Source organism: Anopheles moucheti, chromosome 3 (genome assembly GCF_943734755.1).
Source record: "Anopheles moucheti chromosome 3, idAnoMoucSN_F20_07, whole genome shotgun sequence".
NCBI lineage: Eukaryota > Metazoa > Arthropoda > Insecta > Diptera > Culicidae > Anopheles > Anopheles moucheti.
In genome coordinates this window covers 92557824-92580760 of record NC_069141.1, presented here as the reverse complement: position 1 = coordinate 92580760, position 22937 = coordinate 92557824, and the positions used below count along the sequence as shown (strand labels likewise).

Here is a 22937-nt window from a genome sequence, read left to right as displayed (position 1 = left end):
CGTTAGCGTCTTAGTTCAATCGGAAATGATTTTTTTTTGCTGATCAAACAAACATTCGGCAAACTATAAGAAATGTAATTACAAGGAACGAACACACGATAGACTTTATATAAATCTAAAATAAAACAGAAAACCACAGCACACAAAGGAAACATGGTTCGTTCGTGTTTGTTCTAGTTGATAAGACAGCACAACATGCGACGTTAGCGTCTTAGTTCAATCGGAAATGATTTTTTTTGCTGATCAAACAAACATTCGGCAAACTGTAAGAAATGTAATTACAAGGAACGGACACACGATAGACTTTATATAAATCTAAAATAAAACAGAAAACCACAGCACACAAAGGAAACATGGTTCGTTCGTGTTTGTTCTAGTTGATAAGACAGCACAACATGCGACAGTAGCGGCTTAGTTCAATCGGAAATGATTTTTTTTTTCACTGATCAAACAAACGTTCGGCAAACTATAGGAAATGTAATTACAAGGAACGAACACACGATAGACTTTATATTTTTATTCTATTGGAAGAATAAAACGAAACACTAAAGCGAACATAATAAATTAGCACACTGATTATGATTATAATATTAAGTATTAATAGCATTTTCACACTTCCCCCGTACAGAATCACAAGTACACGAACAACCACAACTTGAAGATGAAACAACAACACAACAGTAGTTTTTTAAAACCGCATTCATCTCATCATTCGCCATTTTCACAAATGATCACATAGTCCAGTGTCAGAACTCATATCTCATAACTCGGCAGAGCATAAAGCGCCAGTGCAAGATAGTGCTCGGAACCGAACCTGCTTTTTTTGGTAGAGTAGGCACACGACTTGACGCAAACGAGACGTCCGTTCTTTCTTCAACACCTGCATTTGAATCGCATATCCCTCGAAAGACGTTGTATACGTCGTGCAAAAAGAAATAACACCCATAGACATTATCCAATAGCGTTCCTCTGACCATCATGTGCAGACACCATTCGACAAACTATTGCGATACGTATTTATTTACTGATATTGCCCGTCTTGAACTAGAGGAATAACAATCTGAGATGGCAATGAAGATGTCATTACTTTTGTTTAAAGCTCGTGGCGTTTGCCCGAGGGAAGGTAAGCTTAAGAGTGTAGGAACGAATCAATGAACATATTGACCGCAAAATATTTTTGGTTTGGTGGTTTGGTTTGGTGTTTTGGTCATTCAATTCGACTAATGATCCTCCAAAATAGCTTTAGGTAATAGTTTATGTTTCCTTTCCCACCATAATGATCGGATTAGCGATAGTGGTACACTTAGAATGGATGGCGGTGGCGTCCCGAAGAAAAGGATAAGCAGAGTGTTGAATTATGTCACATCATATTCAGGAGTATCTTTTCATTGCCGGAACGATACTCTTCTCTTCTACTACCAGGATGCGATATGATATATAAAAAAAAATCCGGAATGTGCTCGTGCCATGTAAATCAAACAGCACCGACAAAGGTGAACCACAGAAAGACACTTTACATTAAATAGCAACAAAAAGTGGTTCATTAGTCGTCAAAAATGACCGCGTTTAATATATGGCTATTTTTATTCTTCTGCTACGTTCTCTTGCATTGTTGCGGAGTCAAATATTTGGCACTGTCTCTATTGTGTATACAGACAGCAACGGTTCAAAAATTGGTATGCGCAAAAAACCTCTATTCTCTACGTATCGCGCATATTCCCATCAAATAAAGGTTTTATTGTACCTGTTTTGAAGGGATTTGACAATAACAACAATAACAACTACAATGTTATGGTTGATTGTGATTCAGTTCATTTCTACATTGGTTCTTGTACATTCAACTCGAAAGTAAAGTGCAGAAGCACAGCATTTTGTTCTCCACCATTATTTTTTAAGTACTTTGCTATGGAGGATGAGAATCAGTACAACAATCCCAGAAGCACTGCTCCGGCTAACTTCCGGCACTGGTATTGCGATAATGATTTTCAAGAATCGTGAAGGCTGTTTGTGGTACTTCCTGTTGGCGCATAGGACACCAATATTCATTTGATTGGAACGCGTTTTGGTCACTATTTTTTCTGGTGCTAGGTTATTTTTGCGACTTCACGCGTTCGAAGGTTTGTTTAACTTTGAATCTATATACACTACAGTGCCGCAGTGGTTTAATTGCTAATTGCCGGAAATTGCTGTTTTCCAGGAATTCCAATTCCTGCATTTCTGTTTTGATGTAGAACAACACAATCACTAATTATTACGGTAATTTCAGGATTATAAAATATTCGATATTCCAGCACAATAGTACATGCAAAGTTGAAACCTATCTACACGTAATAACGCAATTAAGAAGCGCACACGCCGGAACCGCTGCGAACGCCACGAAAGTTCAATTGATACAAAAGCCCTACTCGACGATGTTTTGTGCTCGTTGATCGATCCAACATACGTAACTGACAGCGTTGAAGTGAACTTTCGGGAGAGTTTTACTACTAGTGGTGAGAGAAATAAAGAGAGCTTTTCGGGGTTACGCGTGTGACGCAGCAACTACAAGCAAGTTTTCAGTGCTCCGGTGCATGAGAAAATGGTTCCCTTCATTATGTTGCTTTAGGTTTCGACTTGTAAGCACTATACATCTTGCTTTCTAATTGTTTACCTCTCTACGCGGCACACAAAATATTTCGTCCGATGTATATAATGCTATTTCTTTTACTCTATTTATACTACTCTACAACCAGAGATGTTGTAATTGGAAGACATTTCTCTTCCTGAGTATGCTCGATGTGTCTAGTCATTGCGTTTAGTTCCGCCTTTTTGTTTTTGTTTCACTATTTTCGCTTTCCAACTTAGTCTCTATATCTTGCGGTAAGGAATCATAAACCCCTGGTCCAATGGAAAAGATTTTCCAATATTAACTCTGTGTCTTTTTTTGCATAGCCGCTTAGCTCGGTTGGATTAACCGGTTTAACCAGAATGTAACAATACCGCCACATGAAACGCGTAACATAACTGCTCTACACACTAACGAGATATATGGAAAAGATCTTTTGTTTACTCAAGCTCACGTACATATGATCCTTATGATCCGACTCAAATAAATTAAAGAGAGCAATCCACACGTCACGCAGTGATTGCAAAAGAGATGTACTGCTCAAAAGGGGAAAAGGGTAGGAATCAAGCAAACCTTTGTGTACACAGGTAGCCATTCGCAATTTTAATTTATTATCAGCAATAGCAAGAAGCACCTAATCACCAATAGGTAATATGCAAAAAACGAAAAACAAAATATGAAAATGAAAACAAATTCAATCTTCAATCCAGGTCACACTGATAAGACCCAATTATGATCCAATTCTTCTAAAGATGTACCGCATTTGTGCGTGTATAACGACCCTCTTCTATTACAAAAAAATGCCAAAATTAGATCGTTATAAATCGTTAATTATATATTAAAGTTAGAGGGTCGTTATATACGGGTAGTAGCTAAGTAAGAGAATAGGCATTCATACAAAAAATATAGAAGTCATATTTTTTACATTTGATTCTAGATAAAGTGATTGCTTCTATCGAATTCCCAAGAGAGGAAGCCGATAAATAGGGAGAAAACGTATAATCGATCAAAATTGCCGTTAGAAATCAAATACCAAAATACATTTTTCACGTTTTCGACATTGGTACATAATTCCGGCTTAACAATTTCTGAAAATGCTTAAGTAACCGTCAGCTGTTAATATCTTCACTGCCAATAGGCTTCACGTACGCTCGTTTCATTCATCAATGATTGGAATATAAGTATAATTTGCAGCAAAATCATCTCTGCCCGAAGAAGACAAGTGTAGGAAACTCATTATCCAAGATAAGCGGAGAGATCGAGACGTAAGAAGCACTCAATTTTCACCGTTACCGCAATGGTTGTTGCTGTTTGCTTTATCATTTTCCTTCACAAACCCATACAGGATAGAAAACAAATGGCAATGCATTTACATAGAACACAACATTCACGTTGGCTGGTACGAATAACAAGCCAATGTTAAATGTAAGACACTCAGAAAATTTTATATTCTTTGACGTGAATTATCCTAAATTTTGGTCACAGTAAAAACATTGAAAAGAGCAAGCGATGATGATTGTGACACACGAAAATCGTTGCAGTTTTGGTGTCACTGCATGAACATACCTTAGGAAGGTGGTTTTTAATTTAATATCTGTTATTTTGCTCTAATAGGTAGACACAAAAAAGTAAATAAAACTGATTGTTTACGTCCTTTTCTTCATGCATAACTGTTGAATCAACACCCGACCATACAGTTTAACGCTAAACTCAGGTGTGTCCTGCAAAGTGTGGGGCCGAAATAGTGGATGCCCAACCAACCACTAAAGTAAGCCATATCATGGCTCCTACCGGAGCAGAAACTTGCAATTTCTGTGAATAGTTGTTTTGAACGCACGTGATTGTGTATCACCATGAGAGGCCAATCACGCAACTACGACCTTGATTTACATGAAGCGAAGTGTGAAGGTTACTGATGTGTGACTTAAATTTCAGTCAAGGTGTCATGACCGAGGTAACACATGTGAGATGAATGGTCTCAACCCTGAGTAGGGAGGGATTACTGAAATTTGCCTTTGGTGTCCCTCTTATTTCTCAGATTTTAACTACCTATAATCCTCACAGTTAACTCCTCACAGTATTCGGAGCACAGAAGAGGGGTGGTCGCAAATACACATACCGGCTTTGAACGCTGACGTTTTACAGTTTTACCATCTCGGATGGTCAACGTCTAAAAGTCAACAGTGGTAGTTGGCTGGTATATTGTGCGACAAGTGTACAAATCGCTGTCCACGCTATTTGAACTCTGTCGGTGCGCTCTCTAAGCAATCCGACTCTTGGTCGTTTACAGCTCATTGCGGGCAGTTCTCGGTTCGTGGACACGTGGTATGAGCCGCTGCAGGGATGTACACACAGACTCGTAAGACGAATGCATGAGAAAGGTAATTTTGAGGCATGGAGGTTTAGCCACCTTCCATCCTCCAGTCTACACGTGGATCGTACTTGTCTATACTTGTCGGGAATAGGCTGAGGCAAAGACGGTCGCTACTGGTGATTGCCTGCATGGATGAGGGGTGGGGGTTTCGTTAGCTTCTTAGGAAGGACAAATGTACCCAAAAGGGCTATTGCTGACGTAAATGTCCGAACGGACCATCCGGCATAGGATCTGCGTGTCGGCAAACGGATCTGCGTGTCGGTTGCTTCGGCAAATCGGGCAGTTCCCTGGGTATGGCGCCTCCTGCATGAACAAGGAAATGGATTCTCTATGAATATTCCCTCCTCCACGGTTTTCCCACCACTAGTTTATACTCACTAACTCACTGCGTCGCCTAGTGAATTATTCTTTAGTGAGTGAAAAAGTGTTGTTATGCTTTTATTACAAACAAACAAATAAAACATAAATATGCCATAACTCATCAATCCAATAGTAATATATCAATTCAAAAGGAGTAACAAAATTCTTTTACTCTCTTAAGAGTGAGTCACTAGTCGGCGCACAGAGTAAATGAATACAAACGCGAAATAATAATGATAGAATAGGGTAGTGTAATATTTTTTTATTAATCTCTAAAGAGTGAGTAAAGGCTGCGAATCTGAAAAGCCACTATTTCATTCTAGTTCAGCTTACTGAAAAAAGTGATTGTTTTCATCTCTAGTACCATTAACAAATTAAAATTGTCATTCAAAATAATGAACAAAATGCACTTCTGCTGCTACTAATAACTTCTACTAAAACTTCTACCACTACAATTATTCGATTCAGAAGCACTATTAAAACCCCTGCTGAACTAACCTATAGAAACTACTTTTTTTTTTGGTTTTGTTACAAATGATCCTCAATTACCAGTTTAATAAACCATCTTCGAGCGTCATCACAAATAATGCAATGGAATGGGTATTTTGTGAAAATTCTACATCATAACGTCATTTTTTTGGTCTTCGTTACTCTTTCATTAGATACAACAACGTTGATTGGTCTTGGTCCAAAATTTCCAATGATTTCTACCAACACTATGGAAGGTAGCACACAGATATGTCAAGCGTAAAAAATAATAGTTCACAGAGTTTTACTTTGTGGGGAATAAAAATACTAAAGAGAAACATAGCTGGTGTTAATTTTTTCCGGGAAATCCATATACAACCCTTGGACACTGTTGCGATACCAGATTAATTTAACTTTATCTTTCTCCCTTCGGATTCGCTCACAGGTCTGGCGGAACTTTGAGGAAAAAAAGACTGTCAGTTTGACAGGGAAAGACAAAATATAAGTTTGATAATCGATTTTTGCATGACGGTTGTGAATCGAGCAAGGAAAGGCTAGGTAGGCAAGAGTAGTGATCAACAGGGAAAAATACCGTACAAAACATCATGAAGAAAAATGTTTTTTAACAGATAAGGGTTATCAGCTAAATAACATGTGCCGTTTAAGCAAACAGACATACTGAAAAAAGTGACTTTTGGCACACATCAAACATCAAACAAAAACGGTTACAGTGATCACCGCTCCCCCCCTCACACACACACACACACGCGCACGTATGGTAGGTTGAGTTTGAACCTACCATAGACATAATTGATGCACTGCGAGCTCGATTTGGTCATGGAATCTGTATAATTTAAATTTTTAGGCGGTTCTTTTAATTCTTGCTTCCGTCGCTCTAATAGATAAAAACAATGCTGTTCATGAAAATTACGATAAATTAAGGAAACACGAAGGCCCCACATATGACCAAAATTAAGAAATAATGCTTTAAATCGTCGGAAACTTTTCCGCTACTGTATATGAAGATTACAGTACACTACATCCCCCGTTGAAATTTGCAGTAAACATAAGATCTTCCTTTTACGGTCTACAGTAGTAATTTTAAACTCTTTTAAAGTTCAGTTGAAGAAACAAAAATAAGCAAATAAATTAGATACGCTTTTTACTCTCCCGATTTTTACTGTCAATGTTTTCCCGATTTTTTTTCCTTCAAATACGACCTGAAACATAGCAATACGGCCTGGCCATTCCTGAAGAAATAAAAAAAAAACGATCCGAGACATCAAAATGTTGTCCAGCCTGCACCGCAACCAGAACGAAGCTGTTTATCAAAGGTGTTGTGTAATCATAAACATCATGTGAAATTCCACTCTGTATGTAATGATAAGTCATTCCCGAAGCATAATTAGCAAAGACATTTACTGATGTTTTCGCATCGGAATTTAAATAATAAATTTAGATCAATTAGTCATCCATTGATCTCGCTCTCGTTGAAGAAGAGCAACGTTGATATCAAGAAGCAACGATATGAGAAAACCGTTGGGAAAGGTTTCAGTATTCTGAGATCGACGGAGTACGCGCCACGGCTAGTGCTGTTGAGGTCTGGAATGTGATGCGAAAAAAAAATTAATTAAATACATTCACCTGTACGGTCGCGTTTTATTCGTGCGCTAAGAAGACGACATTTAATCAGTCATCGAAACTCATCGACAGTCATCGAACTACGTATACCCGTGTGAAACTAATCATTTGATGACATGCATAAGTTCGGGCTGGTTTGTGTTAATTTAAGTAACATTGATTCATATTCGGGCGGACTCCGGTCGATAGCAAGAATTCAAAAATGAAAACATAAGTATTATCAGAGGTAAAGTATAGCGTTTGCGTTATAGGTCGCGGCGACCAAGTCTGCACAGATTATTTATAAATAGAGGATCCACAGTGTGATAAAAATCGTAAAAGCCGTAACGCGTAAAGGTTTAGGGTGTTGAGAGACTATTGAAGAGGATTTTTTTTAACATGTATCCTTTAATGAGTGTGTTGATGTATTAATAATTGAAATGTAATTGCATTATTTTAAGTCTAACACTAGCCTCATGGGGTTGGTTTCGACTTGCAACAGCTGACACGCTACTGGATATCTACGAGAGTGCATTCGAACACTTGCTGTGAGCTCCTGAAAGTTGTTTTCTTTCTTTATTTGGAGGATTATGTGTATGATTTGGCTGTTTTGCTGTGTATGATTTGGTGTGATGCATGATTAAGTAATATAATGTCTAATCATGCATCACACCAATTAAAAGTATGATTGGAGTTAAAAAAAATCATCGATTTGGACTGTGACTCTATTGAGAACATTTGGGGAATAATGACATCCATGTTTTACGTCAACACCCTTTGTTAACGGGGACGGAATCTTCAAAAGACGAACACGTAAGAGCAGGGTGGATACGGTTGCCTTCAGCGTTTGTAAACCACCGTCCAACCGGTTAACAGTGCGGGATTCACCAGGTACGCTAATTCCAGGGGAAGGAATTCAGTCAACACCTTAAAGTACCTAAAATTGTGCATATGGGAATGCTGATATCACATCGGCTTATAAACAATCAAACACCTTATTACTTCAATGTTAAAACAAATCTTTGACAGAAATAAAAATCCAAACCGGAGCTACCAAATATTAAAACATATAGTTTCAAGTCAGTTTGAATTATTTCTTTGACCTTTTAGGAGGTGCGGCTAAGCGAAAGCAACACCCTTTTTTAACCCTTACTGTTCACACTCGAATTCTTAGCTTCCACGTAATATTCTACAACGCATCTGAATAACTCATCCTGCCGGATGTGTGTGTTTTGATGTGAAAGTGATACGCAAAACTCCCTTAGGAAAGCCGGCCGTTCTACTGATAATAAAAAAAACACTTCCTTAGGAAATGTGTTCTATAATTCCTCGGCTACACAGGGATTATGACCCCTATCCAATGTTAGAAATATACACACATGTGACTGCTATTTGGAATAATATGTTTTTGCTCAATTCGGGGGAAAGTACGCGTTGGCGTTTCACTGGACCAAATACTAAAACATATGTTTTCAAGTCAGATTGGCTTATTTCTTTGACTTTTTTGGTGGTGCGGCTAAACGAATGCAACGCCTTTTTGAAAGGGTTTTGTGATTTAAGCTTGCTAGAGTGAACTAATTTTTGCTTGCTAGATGGATTTTTTTTAATAAGACTAATGAAAAGATATTAATATAAGAAGATAAAAAAAACTTATGGAACAGTTAAATTGAATCGGACCTCATTTCACTGAGAAACTTATCAATATAAGGGTGCGGTTAAACGAATGCATTGCACTCGCAGGGTAGTTTAGTAGATCCCAAGAGCCACCAAACGGAGAGTTCAATGTACCTAATGGGAATTTTAGACCTTTCGTGTGCAAGGTAAACAATAGCAGTTCGCGCTGTGTGAACTGTTGATCTAAATTATTTTCAGTCAGCGGTGTGTGCCTAACTTGTTTACTTATTTGGTAGTTGTGGTACAAAAATGGGAAAATGTAAACTCGATTCAATACTTTTACCACATTGCCACAATTGCGAGAGAGCAAATATGACTAAGGTTAAAGGTTTGTTTGGAAACAACTTTGGTTGAAAAATATGTTGAAGAAATGATAGTGTTCATAAAGTATGTTTAGGCGGAGCTGTTAAAATGTTTCTACATAATTCTAGTTTCGTAGGTTTTGGAGAAACACTCATATGGCACAAAGAAATTCAATTGCTAGGTATCACTGGTTATCTAAATTGAATTTTTATTAAATTTCAACTTGTGCGTTAATTGCCAACCTCTGGGTCGATAGCTAAATTTCACCATGAGAAAGTGAATAAAAGATTTGTTCCATAAACAAACAAAAAGATAATTAAACATATATTATGTACAGAGTAGAATTTTAATGAATTTCAGTGAAATTAACCTTTATTTCAATGACCAAAAATACGCCCTTACTTCTATAATCACCTACCCGGATAGGTCAAACATATGGTACGGGAAATTGCACATTTCTGTATTGAAATATGTATAATGTCGGGCAAAGTTGCATTGGTTTTAGCAAGAAATTAATACTTAAAAAATTCTATCCCATTTTTTCATTCGGACATTTCATAACCCTTACATGTATAACCACCTCACCGAGTAGGTCACACAATTTGTATGAGATTTGAGCCAGGACCGGAAACGGACCAAGTTCGTATAATGAAAAAAAAAATAGAACAAACATAATAAATCTAAAACGAAAAACAAAATCTACGCGATATAACTGTGGAAATTGTGGTTTATGTAAGTATTAGTCAGGTTACGTTTCGAGAGATTGTGGCAAGCTGATAATAATTTCCTCATCGAACCCAGAGTAATAAACGTTCCCTATCCGGCATCGATCGCTACGTCCGATGACGATGAGAACACGCACACTCACAGCATTTTTTTCCGTATAATTTCGATTGTAGGTTTTAACGCCCGAAGGAAATGTCCAATATAGTGTCGAGATTAACCAAAGTGTCGTCTGCTATCGTATCGAAAGGTTATGACGATTGTGATAACCATTAGGACACATAGAAAGCTGCCGACTTGTGGGAACCAGCAAACGTCGTGTCCAGCAAGTGACTATTCACATTCGAATTCTTATCTCCCCCGTAATATTGTACTACGATTCGGAATCACTCATCCTGTCGGGTGTGTGTGTTTTGACGTGAATAAAAATGCAACGTAAATCATTCCTTATGAAAAGTGTTCTATACTTCCTCGTCTACGTTCATGTCACAATCCCAACAGTAGTAGAACTATAAACACATTCCGCTACGATTTGGAATTTTTTGTTTTTGTTTTTGCAATTCTGAGGAGAGTACGCGTTGGTGTTTCAGTGGAGATCACTTTGGCTAGGGATCGCCTTGCAATTAAAACAAGTTCATCCATGTCAATTTTGGTCTGTCAGGTGGAAGTACAACTGTCGTTTCGCGTTTGTGGATCGTTTATTTGCGAGTTACATCAAAAAGACGATTGATTGGTTTTCGCGTTTTCAACTTTGGTCTGCCTGGCGTGAGAGTGTGTAGGTTTTCCTTTACCGTGTGTAATTTCATTATCTTACAATTCGCAGCGAAAAAAACACGAGCGGCAGCATCTATCTCAAGAAGAGAAGGAACGATATTAAAACCTGTTTTAATCTCAAATGATTCTAACCGAAGAATAAAAAGCAATCATCCAAAAGCGATTCCATTACTGTCTTTCCAAGTCATTTGTTCCACTGACTATATCTTACTTTGCGTTGTTGATCGGTAGTTTCAAGGTAAACGATATTCTATGCCAGATTTCAGCACATTTTTCACGAATACAACCCATATGGTAGACATAATTTTGAATCTGCCGACTGAACATTTCAAACGAATTCTTAGACAAATGAATTTATTGTTGTTGTATCGGATCTGTTGGAACATGGACGTCTTTTCAAAATTATGATTGCAAACTGTTTGCAGTGCTTTGGTAATGTTTTATATTTTTTGTATAACTTTTTTTGCTTTTTTTGACAATGTTACTTGACTCAAAATCCTTAGAATATTTGCGGAATGTGACAAAATGGCGCTAATCAGTTGAATTTTGAAATCAATGACAAAAGTCTGTCACATGGTATCGATAATCGTTACATTATGAACACAAGGGTTTCAATTTGTGCGTGGAACACCTCATAAACACAGCTACCTTCTTTATATACATACTGATCTTCGCATGGAAGCGAGTTTAGTAAGCTTTAAGATGTAGTCAATGTAGTCAAATATGACCCATTTGTTGACAATATGACACAATGATGAAGCACAGATGTACATTGTCAGTATCTTGATGAAGAGATCCTCGTATTCAATGTAAATAAAAATCCGTTGAGGGTAACAATTAGTACGAAATGCATTAAACGAATAATTATTTCTTTCGGTCAGTCTAAATTCCACTGGGGCATTTTATGTGGATGGGCGATTTGTAAATTTAAATTCAAGGTACAACCAGAACATGTCAAAAGGCTACCCTGGGGATGCACGTTCAGCTGAACATGACTCAACAACACGATCCTTTCCAAAAATCATTGCGTGGTCAGTTACAATTTTTTCTCGAACTCTCGAACTTGCGATGAGTTGTAGGCAATAGAACCATAACCAAACGGCCCAAAACAACCGTAGAAAACCTTTTTTTCTGACCCGACAAAGGTCTGACATTCAATGCACTGGTTGAACACTAGTTGAAAAAAAACTACCTCCTCTTTAATTACCCATTTCCGGGCACAACTATTTTAACTAACGTTTGTAATACTTTGAATTATCTTGTGAATGTATAACCAACGGAAGCAAATTTATCCGTAACGTGAGTTTTTATTTACCGCGATAGCAACAAGTAGTGCGACATGCTGTGAGTAGAGAGCAGAGAAAATATGTCCGATCGTACCTGATAATATGAATCCGCCATTTTGAGATGAGTGTTGTTTCCGAGTTGCTGCGGATACTCTGTCACGTTCACTCCTTAATCGGTCACTTGATTTCTCTCTCGCTTTACCCGAGAATTCCACCGCACTGCACGCACAAAAACACACTTGAACTGAACCGTTTAACATATATGATCCGCATAAGTGGTTAGATAAGTTTTTTTATGTTACAAAACTAATTTAACGTACACATGCACACCCAACTCACAGTAACTTATACGCCCGATTTCAATAAAGTGCAAAAAGGTCGATTATAATTCATTTCTTTTTGTTTTCGGATACACGATCAAGCGCGATCGCGATAGTACTCACTCTTCTTTCTCGCACACACTGTTTCGCTCTGTTTCATCTTTTCTTACAACGTTAGCGAAATGTAAACGTCACACTGAATTGTTCGAGGGGAAAATCGAGGCCAAGCGGGGATCTTTTCATTCGATCTCCGACATCCAGAGGTACCAAGGTATGGAAAATGGAATTTCCGGATCCGGATCGGATCGAGCAGCAACACACTTTTTAGTTTTTTCTCACTACCTGCACAATTGGACAACACCACAAGTTCACAACGACCATCGCAAACCTCTGCACACACTCGTACATACTATCATTTGCACACACACACACGCGCACACATTCATATACTCCAATGCGTTTTGATACACATCAAGGTAGTTTGGGTACAGGTTGCGTTGCCACTCTGATTGAAAAAACGTCTGTTTTTTGGTGCGTTTCCTAAGCACTAGCCACTGCTACACACCCTAACCACAGCGATATGTTTGCTATTGGCCTTTCAAACAGCTGCAATTGATTTGAAAAAACAACTCTCTTATGCTGCAACGTAATCTTCCAATGGCGGTCTAACAAACTGGACGTTTGTTGCGTTCGAAACAACAGTGAGCCCTTACCGCGGTAAGGTCTGATTCGAGTGCGTGTAGGTGAGTGTGTGTGATACACAAGGTTCCATTCGAGAACACACGACGGCGACGAACAGGAATCTCCAATTGTGAATGAACTACGCCAACACACCACGGGCGTATTCGTATTCCCACGATTGTCTCTATCACTGACCCAGTAGTAGGCTATCTTACAGAAATTATCAGAAGTGTAAAGATTGAGGGATCACACGCGAGACAAACTAAATAAATTAGAAATGGACAAAAGGAACACGTTCTGGGAGAAAAACAAATATATGCTCGAAGTTTTTTTCGAATTCCTCTAGCGTCGTCATTTGACAGCTGACTGACGGCTACGAATTGTACGACAGGTACGCGCGCACAGCAGGTTGGCTCATAACGAAACTTCAGTCGGCCACATTGGCATAGCTGAGAGAGACGGATTGTGTCTTTCAAGCTTCTTGGGTTTAGATATTAACAAAAGGGGTAAAAGATTTTTATAGTCCTCCCTTTGGGGTTTGAAGCTACCCTGGAGATATTTGTGGCACGATGGGTTCGAATTGGTCATGGAATGGAATATTTTAAAATTTTATGGGGTGTTTAAATTTTTGTTTCCGTTGCTGTAATAGTAAAAAAACAATGCTGTAAATGAAGTTTTATGACAAATTAAGGAAATACTTTTTTCAAAATTATATTTAAAGCGATAAACTTTTAAAATACTGATGATATCTCAATGGTTATAATATAAATAACAGCATAAAAATGTTATACAGGCAGTTCCCGAGAAACGCTAATATAGCGGACCGCTATAATCCGGGAAAAATCCGCGTAACTCGAATTTCCGCGTAAGTCGAATCCTGGTGCAATTTCGTTTATACTTCAAAGTCACAGAGTCGACTTCCTTCTCTGGAGTTAATTTTTTCATCGAATCAGGTGATTTTAAGAAAAAATACATTAGAATAAGTTAGAAAGAAATGTTTTATGTGACAAAAAACGTTATTTTCGACCAATTTTCATCTTTTTGCTTAGATTTTGTGCTATAAACTATCTCATCTGTCAAATTTTAAAAAACCGCGTATCTCCGAATCCGCGTTTAAGATGTACCGCGTATCTCGGGGACTGCCTGTACATTGGTGCGCCGATTATCCGGGTGCCATTTAACCGTAGAGTTGTCAACCAAATTTACACACGTAAGTTGGCGACCGACATACCAGGGTATTCCATACGTTTTAACGTATACTATAGTGTAAAAATATATAATGTTTTTTATATCACACGTATTATTATTTGTTAGTATGCAATGCAATAGGGAAATAAAAAGTTGGAAGGCTACTGAAATGTTCAGGTCAATACAAGTAATAAATCAAAAGTAATTGCAGTTTAAAGTTAAAAACATACCCGGGTGTCCGGTTGCCTACTTGAAGGTTAAGAGGGTGTCTTATTATCCGTGCATCTCGGAAATGACAGTTCCAAAGGAAATTAGAAGCATTCCGACAACACTATTGACGGAAGAATTGAAAGACCCAATGTATATGATCAAATGAGCTCAAATTCTTAAAGAAAACAATTATAATTTCTACAAAGGGGTCCACAAAAATCTGGTACCCAAAAATCGTAAGTTGTATCGTAAAAATCTTGTAAGTTTTATCCAATCATTAATGATTAACATCACCCACAGACCATTTGTTTTAGTCAAATCTTTATTCTAGAATCAATCAAGAGATAATAATAAATGTTTTTATGTGTCTGGTTTTAATAAAAGATTTGTTTTCGCTTGTCTATTATTACTTCCTTCCGTAATTTTCCATTTTGTTTGGTTGCTAAAAGGGTTTCTTACATTTTAACAGTTCGTGTAATTTTGTATGTGGAATAGGATTTTTTATTTGTCAATCTTCATTTTAACAAAAAAAAGTTTCATTTCATTATTATAAACATATATTTTGGTAAGAATTTACAGCAATGTGTAAAGAAGAAATCGATCCTTAATTAATAAATGAAAAAAATGTTTTAAAAGGACTTCGAGTTAAGCGAATTTCTCTGACACGCATTATTCGCGTTACTCGGGAACATACTGTACAGGAGTCAGAGTTAAAGTATGGACAAAAAAGGATTCGAATGGTAAGCACTGTATTAAAGATGAGTTTTTCGTATCAGGAGGTCCTATTGTGTCAAAATTGCACCCTATACGTTTGCTTAAGTGCGACTCGTACTATAAAAATCTGATATAAAGTGAATGTGAAAGATTTTTTGGTGCGAGAACGAAACGACAAAATTTACATTTCAATATTCACAATGTAAACATGTCGCTTGTCTAGACACTGCGGCACATGAATGTGGATGATTTTCTTCAAATGTGCGATTATCTATAGAAAAAGGAGATCAAAATCTAAACTTTTTAAGCCTATCGTAAATTGCGTTTTGTTTCCAATTCTATTTGGATATTGTGGGTAAGTACTATAACTCTGCCTGTGCCTCCACCATTTGAGGCCTTAAAAACCCATTCTTTTAAGGGTTGGTAGCGTGTGCGATGCTGGTTGGAGGCTGTCTCTTCATCTTACATTTCGTTTATATTACAAACTCCTTATCCATTCTATCTTACACAACACAGCATCGTTCTTTTTTGTTGGGATTTTGACTATACAATACTGTAATTATTTATTTGGATATCGTTCGTTTGGTTTCGCTTTATCGTACTCGATCGCTTTGATTGTGACGATTAAAGGATTACAGTTGTTTCTATATACATTTCAATACTTGAAACTTGAAATTCCATTGCTAAGGCATTTTTAGTAGTTGTATCGGTTTTGTCCCTTACTTCAAATTCTTTAACGCGCTCAGCGCCGCATTACCGAAATTTGGGTGATGCTCTATGGAAATCGCATTGAACGTTTTTGACACGGCGCTGAACGTGTTAAGTAGTATGGAATTTAGCTCAGTAATTCGAACGTATTGGGAACTCTCTTATTTTATCATGCACTCCCCTTGCTAGGAGCCGTCTTTTTCCACCTTATATTTTCCATGCCTAACGTGTAACTAACGCAACCGGATGTGGAGAGATCGCTGTAGCTCTAAGCTTGCTTCTTCCATTCCCTTGTCCGTTTTTCCGGTTAAGTTCATTAATCACGAATTTTTATTGGTACTTGCAGTTATGATTCTTTATTATTTTCTTTCTGTCTTTCTGTCTTTCAATCTCTATCATGCTGTTTCGTCCCCTTGCTCACATGTTTAGGGGTGTTTGATGACTAGTTAGTTAAGTGTTTTTTTTTGCAAGTCCCGATACTTTCACCCGTTATTTTTTTTCTGCGTAAGGTCTACAATTATACTTACGGTTATCCTTGCGATCATTCTCACGATTATTCTCACGCATTTCCAGCTCCTGAAGGCTATCCTGAGAAAATTCGACACCCGTCAGCTCAAACTCATTCTGGTGCGTTCTAGTTGCCATTTTAACTCTCTTCGTAATTCTTTCATGTCATTTTATAAAGCGTTTATGGTATACCAAAGCGATGATTTTTTTCTTACGTCCATTGGAGCGTTAAGATCCGCCTCGTCTGTTTGTGATGCTTTGTTAGTTTTTTTAAAGGTTACGCTTTGAAAATCGTATGAAAAACAATCAGAAAATCGAAAAATTACTTTTTCTTTGATTGATTCCCCGTAAAACAAAATTTCACATTACTCACTGACATTATTTTTTGGTTTTTGACTCTCTTTGACTTTTTGAGCTGTGCGTGTGTTTTACAGTGATTCTTTTCTTGTGTACTAGTAATGTTGGTAGTGTTGTTATGTAAACTTATTAATAAGTTTACTTATATTTTTTTCGAAAGGAGAATGAACATAGCAAATTATAACTCACATGAAGAGTATTTATTAAAACACAAGCGCCAAGCAGCTTAAAACGTTTGAAAAGTCTATAATTGAATTACATCAACATTTAAGACACAAATAGATCTTGGGTTTGGGGCTTTGGTAAGTATCGTAATCATAATGCTTGTACAATTTTCTATATTCCTCAGAGTATCAGGGAATAGTTTTAGACAAAAAGAACTACAAATAATATCAAACAGATTATGGGTTACGGGTCAGTTTGCCTTCTTGCACATCCAATTTTCTGATCATGTAAACTGGTTTTTGATTCATTCATATTTCAGATAAAGTTGTCGATATATGAGAATTTAAGAAAAGTCTGTTAAAAACACATTAGAACTGCATTTAATGAACAGTAAACTGTTTTTAGAGGAGCGATAATTTTATAGCAAAATATTACAGTTACAGCAACATAGTTTGTTCCCTACCAACACGATTACTAGTAAACATGATTAGGACTGTATATATTTGTTTTGCTACAAGACTGCCTAGTTGCTTAACATATCCTACGTAAATCTTAATCTTCGCAATCGTTTTAGATGTGGTCATGGTTTGTGACTTTTGTATATAATATTTTTTTTACGTTGGCGTAAATATAACGTTCGTGTGTATGAAAACAACAAAGTTACCTTCGTGACCTTGTACACGATTGGACTACAAAAATATACATTTATTTGTATCCATTTGTATCCAACCTACTCATTTTATATAACGTGGTTTTGTTTCTTTCAGGTTTAAGTATGCTCTGGTCACTATCAAGATCATGTATAAAAAATCTAAAGGCATGATAAACATTTTCCGAAGCAGTAACTAAAATCGAGCTTTCGGAGGATAAACGTAACCGACTCTTGCAGGTCCTAAATCTACCTTTAATAATAAAATCCCGAACGATGACCGGCGAGGATATTACTAAATTTGATCATTTATCACAAGGGCTGGAAAATGGGGTACGGAGAATTTGTCCTATGTCTAATTTTCTTCACTTTCCTGCTGTCTTACAGGTTGTTTTAAAGAGTGCAAAAGATGAACAAAAAAAAAATACCCTACAAAGCAGAACCATCATCAATACTGATTACTTTAAGATGAGTTGCAACAGTTTAAAATGTAATAACAATATTTGAAGCTAAATATTTCGATGCATTGCTTCTACTGTTTTGTGTGACTTTCATTTCACTTAAGCGCTCACGCACGTACATTTTATGTACAGCAGTTATGAACTGGTTATGCCTCTTCCGATCGTTTCTCTGCTCGCGATTAATGCGCGATTAATACATACTAGTTCTTAACATGCTTTGACATCAATCGTCATTAAACTACTACTGTTTGTCATACTCGGAGTGCGCGGTGTGCGTCTTTATCTACTGTTCTACCACTACATTGGACCGCTTGGTATTGGATTTATAGGCGCAAATTCGCTTAAGGTTCGTCATGAGCAGCTTTATAAGGTTCGTCTCAAAGCTTTATATTGATGCAAAAGAAATAATCAAATATATAGCAACTTTAAGTAAATTTGATATATGCATACTACATTATAGCTATATATGTACAGGATAATATGTTCGCAATGGATATGTTTAATTACTTCGTTAATCGCATTCTATCTCTTTTATCTGATGAGGTGCTGCGACTGTAGTCGAAGTAACACGGAGTATTCTACAACCTCTCGCAGCTCGGTTTTGTTAATTTGGTTGACATTGTTTTCGTGTTCCATTCGTTTCCCATTGGCCTAATATGTACAGAATGCTCCAATAGCTTGAACCTAGTTTCTATATGCATTTTGTTCCCTCTATCTCACCCCTCATCCCTCTCATGTGCGGGTTTTTCTCTTTCTAAATGTAACAGATTTACTATCAAACAATCGTTTTAGAAATACTATTAGTAGTAGTTTGTAGTGTCCTTCAATAGGAATACTAAAATTAGCAACAATCTTAAGTACAAAATTTACCTTTTTGTGTTTTCTTCGGTCCACTTTTTTGTCCAGCTGTTAGTAAGTTTTCATCATGAATTTTACGGTAAATGTTATTTGTCAATGCTGCGTATGCTATAGCACTATAACGAACCCGTTGCCTTTTTGTCGATTCGGTACATTTGGTCATTTGTGTAGATTCAAGTTCTCAATTCCAATAACCCACGTTAGATGATACCAATCACTACAGGATACAGGGCACTATTAAATCTCGTTGTAAATCTCTAGGCTGCGAAGGCTTCACGGATCTGATGACGATGGAGTGACTTGGCGAGGCTGAAGCAAAGTATGAATGTGTACCTCCGTCCGCGTGCCTTCTAGTACCTATGACTACAGCGACGGGTGTTTGGCTAGCTCTATATCCACTTGTTGCTGCGTACCGCCGAGCGGAGCCTGCGGCCCCACATTAAGTTATATCATACTATCGTACCATGCAAATGTTGCGGCTGCTGGGAGGATTCGTTCTGCATCTGGATGTTCGGCGTGGAGGCGCTATTATTTGTATCTATTGCGGTGCATAGCCCGAGCGTGGAACCGCCTAGTGTGGATCCGCCGAGTGTCGATCCTCCCAGTCCGGAACCGGGTCCACCGAGAGAGGATGGGTTAATGCCACCGCTCAGACAAGGTACCCCGATGATGGGTAATGGTTCTTCTGGAGGAGTTACCTTTTATGAAAGTAAATGGACATGGAAATTCAGAGCATTCCAAAAGTTTTAGACACCTTAGCGATGGTTTACCTCCAATCCGATACTTCCGTTCAGGGCAATCTTGATTGGATTTGAGTGATTTGTAGCTTGCATCAGTGTCGCAAAGTGGCTAATACCAATTTCTTCCAACGATGATTTCCGACGTCCCGCTGCCCCGATATTCGGTAGTCCCTGACGCAGTGAATTGGACCGTCTAAGTAGAATATCACTGTCAATCTGTATTTGACGAAAAGAATGGTGCAATTAAAGCCACCGACCTTAGAAAATGTTTTATATTATAACCAATCTTATGAAATTAGTCGTTACCCTCAAGGAGTTGCTCCTTCCCCGCATCTGTCCCATTGCATTAGGACTATCTGGAAGAGATAGAGAATTCGATTTTGTTGTGACCAGCGGAGGCGCCCGGGGCGTTACGTAACCTGACATCGGCTGAGGTCCACCGATGTTATTCAGCCCGATGCCTGACCCGCGCCGTGACCCGGCCGTCGCCGCCGCCAGATTGATATTGGAGCAGAATGATATATTTGATTTTCTTCGCGAGTTGTGCCGCTCGAAAGTTTTCTGGGCCGAAAAGGGAGAGGGTCGCACCAGGTAACTGGAAAGGTATTAGAAAAAGGAAGCTAAAGCTCTTACAAAGGCCGAACAAGTTTTTACACTTACATGATATCGCCCTCCTCTAGCTTTAGATCGCACGACGGGTTGATGATAACGTAGGATAAATGGTTACGCTTTTCGCTTACGTCGTCATAATCAATGCTAGGGAGATTGAGTGACTCCATCCGACTGCGCACCAAATTAGCGATCTCGGCCCGTTCAATTTGCTGCACATGATTATCGCGTGCCTCGTCGGCCATATTGATTGAGTACTACGCATATGCAAGACAGTATCGATCGTGGGGACAGATACAGAGACAGGGACAACGAAGGACGTCGAGCGTGTTGTACGATTATTCAATGCGCATGGTATGGTAACGAATAGAAAGAAAAGGAGGAGAAAGAAGATAGAGCAATCCAAATTCAAATTAGAAACACTCTTTGTCGTCCAGGTGGCCATGTACTGCCCCTGTCTCGCTCTCATAGTTGATTTCGTGCTCGGGCACTTGCGCGAACGTGTATGTTGAAGTTAGTGACAAGGAAATTATGTTGTCATGATTCCCACAACCTAAGCACCGGATCCGAAAGCATTGCGCCCCATTAAAATACAACCAATAAAAACACGCAGCAAACAATAAACACACGTACACCAAAAACGCATAAACAACACACAATCAACACAATACAAATCATATGAAAAGAGAAAGGACGGTGCCTTAAAGTAAATGGTGGTAATCAGTGGTGGGTTAAATATTGGAAGGTGAGGTAGTGCCGTTAGAATTCCGGTGAAACATTACTTTTTGGGTTTTCATATACAGATGTGTACAGCTGGAGCACATTGCACATTGTTGGTTGTGTCTTGGCAAATCGGGTACTACCGTGGACACTTGCACAATGCAGTTGGCGCGCTATGAAGTTGCTGATGTTTAGTGCTCGTTATGGAAATTTGGTAAGCCAACAAGTGCTTGGACACAGCGGTAGACAAACACATGAAGAGAAGAAAATTGTTGCATGTCATTGGTGATACTTCACGTAAGTGTATATTTGTGTAAAGTAGTGTATATTTGTCGATACTCTCCTGGCAATCGTAGGGGGATGATAAGAGATTTAGATTGTCATTTACACATATCATTTGAACATTTTCTGATATATTATTATATCAGGAACGCCTGTACATTTATGTCCAGTTTAATAAGTGATCGGGTAGGAGTTGAAATAATGGTAGGACATACAAAACAATAATTTGAACCTTTTGGACAATTTGAGATCACAAAATTTCGATCTATTATAGTTCTTCAGCCGATCGCAGGTACTGCAGGAACTGTTGAAAGTACTTGTTTGTGTCGCAAAGTTCAACACAATATAGGCAATCCGCTTCTGAACGTTTGGAAAAGTGATTGCAAACATTTACCACTTAGCACGACTTTTTGGAAGATTTTGTGTGGATGACCACTGCTTAAAAAAATTGAACCGTCAAGACGTTTGCTGTTAAAAACAGAAAACTAATGTACTTACCTGTTTGGTGTCTCACGTACTTAAGAGAGCTTCTAAAATCATCAATGTTAATCATAATGCAGGGTATATGTGTATTATTCATGAACGCAACTGTGTAAAGCATATGTGTGTATTTTCAGTGTTGTATACGCAAATTGAGTCAAGTACCAATGCTGCCTGACCACACATGACTGCTTTGGATATGTAGCTGGAGCTCCTTTGATGACACAATGTACTTGAAAAGAGGTGGGTATTTTGCAAAGTATGTTCAGATTCTTTTGTAGCCTTCTAAGCGACACCCAAGTGTTGATTAAATTGAGAAAGTCTTGATATACTTAGAAACTGATACCCCGGGATATTACCATAGCGTATTTGCCAAGAAAGTCTCTAAGCGGTTTTGTGCGAAAAGGAAGTCAAGAAAAACACACTTATAAGTGACCTATAAGTCTAGGTGAATAGGGAGAAAGGATAACATAATTAGATGTTCTAGGAACGAGGAATTTGAATGTGCTTGTGAAAATATACCACTAGAAATAAGTATCACACTAGTTGGCCTGGTGTACATGAGCTGGTATTAATGTTTAAAGATATCTAATTTAAAGATATGAAACGTATAGCAGACGAATACTTCTTTCAAAATTTTGGTTTGTGAAGGTGTCGTTGAATTGGATGATGCACAACTTTTAAAGTCATGCAAAGGTTGGTAGATTGATTTAAATATATATTTATATAATTATTATTATATATACATATAAATATATATATATATATATATATATATATATATATATATATATATATATATATATATATATATATAACATTCTAGATGACAGCTTTGTAATTTTTTTTAGAAGAGAATTACTGTCATGCGGCTCGCATGAGCTCGCATGACATGACATCTTCTCCTTAACAAGGTTAACTCCTGAGAGAATATATCACAAATAGAAAAACGATGTCAGAAAAAATGTGGATATGTGTTTAAATCTGGATTTCAAGCATGTGATGAAAAACGACAGATACGATATCTAACTGGAAGCAATAAGGAAGTGTAGTAGTGTGCAGCGGATATAGAAAAATAGTAAACATTTTAATGCGTGTGGC

General features: G+C 37.8%; 2 protein-coding genes across 4 annotated transcripts in view; both read right to left on the bottom strand.

The window, feature by feature from the left end:
• LOC128304276 (serine/threonine-protein kinase N) overlaps window positions 1-13470 on the bottom strand; it is a 49113-nt gene extending 35643 nt beyond the window's left edge. The window contains exon 1 of the mRNA XM_053041437.1: window positions 12282-13470. Coding sequence (XP_052897397.1) covers window positions 12282-12302 — 21 coding nt within the window. The 5' untranslated portion in view covers window positions 12303-13470. The remainder of the gene's footprint in view (window positions 1-12281) is intronic.
• A 1448-nt stretch (window positions 13471-14918) lies between these two features.
• Window positions 14919-22937, bottom strand: part of LOC128305349 (potassium channel subfamily T member 2) — a 55408-nt gene continuing 47389 nt past the window's right edge. For 2 of the 3 annotated variants that reach the window (XM_053042739.1, XM_053042740.1), the window contains 4 exons: window positions 20406-20611; window positions 20052-20340; window positions 19776-19961; window positions 14919-19703 (listed from right to left, as the gene is read on the bottom strand). In XM_053042739.1, the coding sequence (XP_052898699.1) occupies window positions 19455-19703; window positions 19776-19961; window positions 20052-20340; window positions 20406-20611 (930 nt within the window). In that variant the 3' untranslated portion in view covers window positions 14919-19454. The remainder of the gene's footprint in view (window positions 19704-19775; window positions 19962-20051; window positions 20341-20405; window positions 20612-22937) is intronic. The other variant, XM_053042738.1, reaches the window with a different exon arrangement.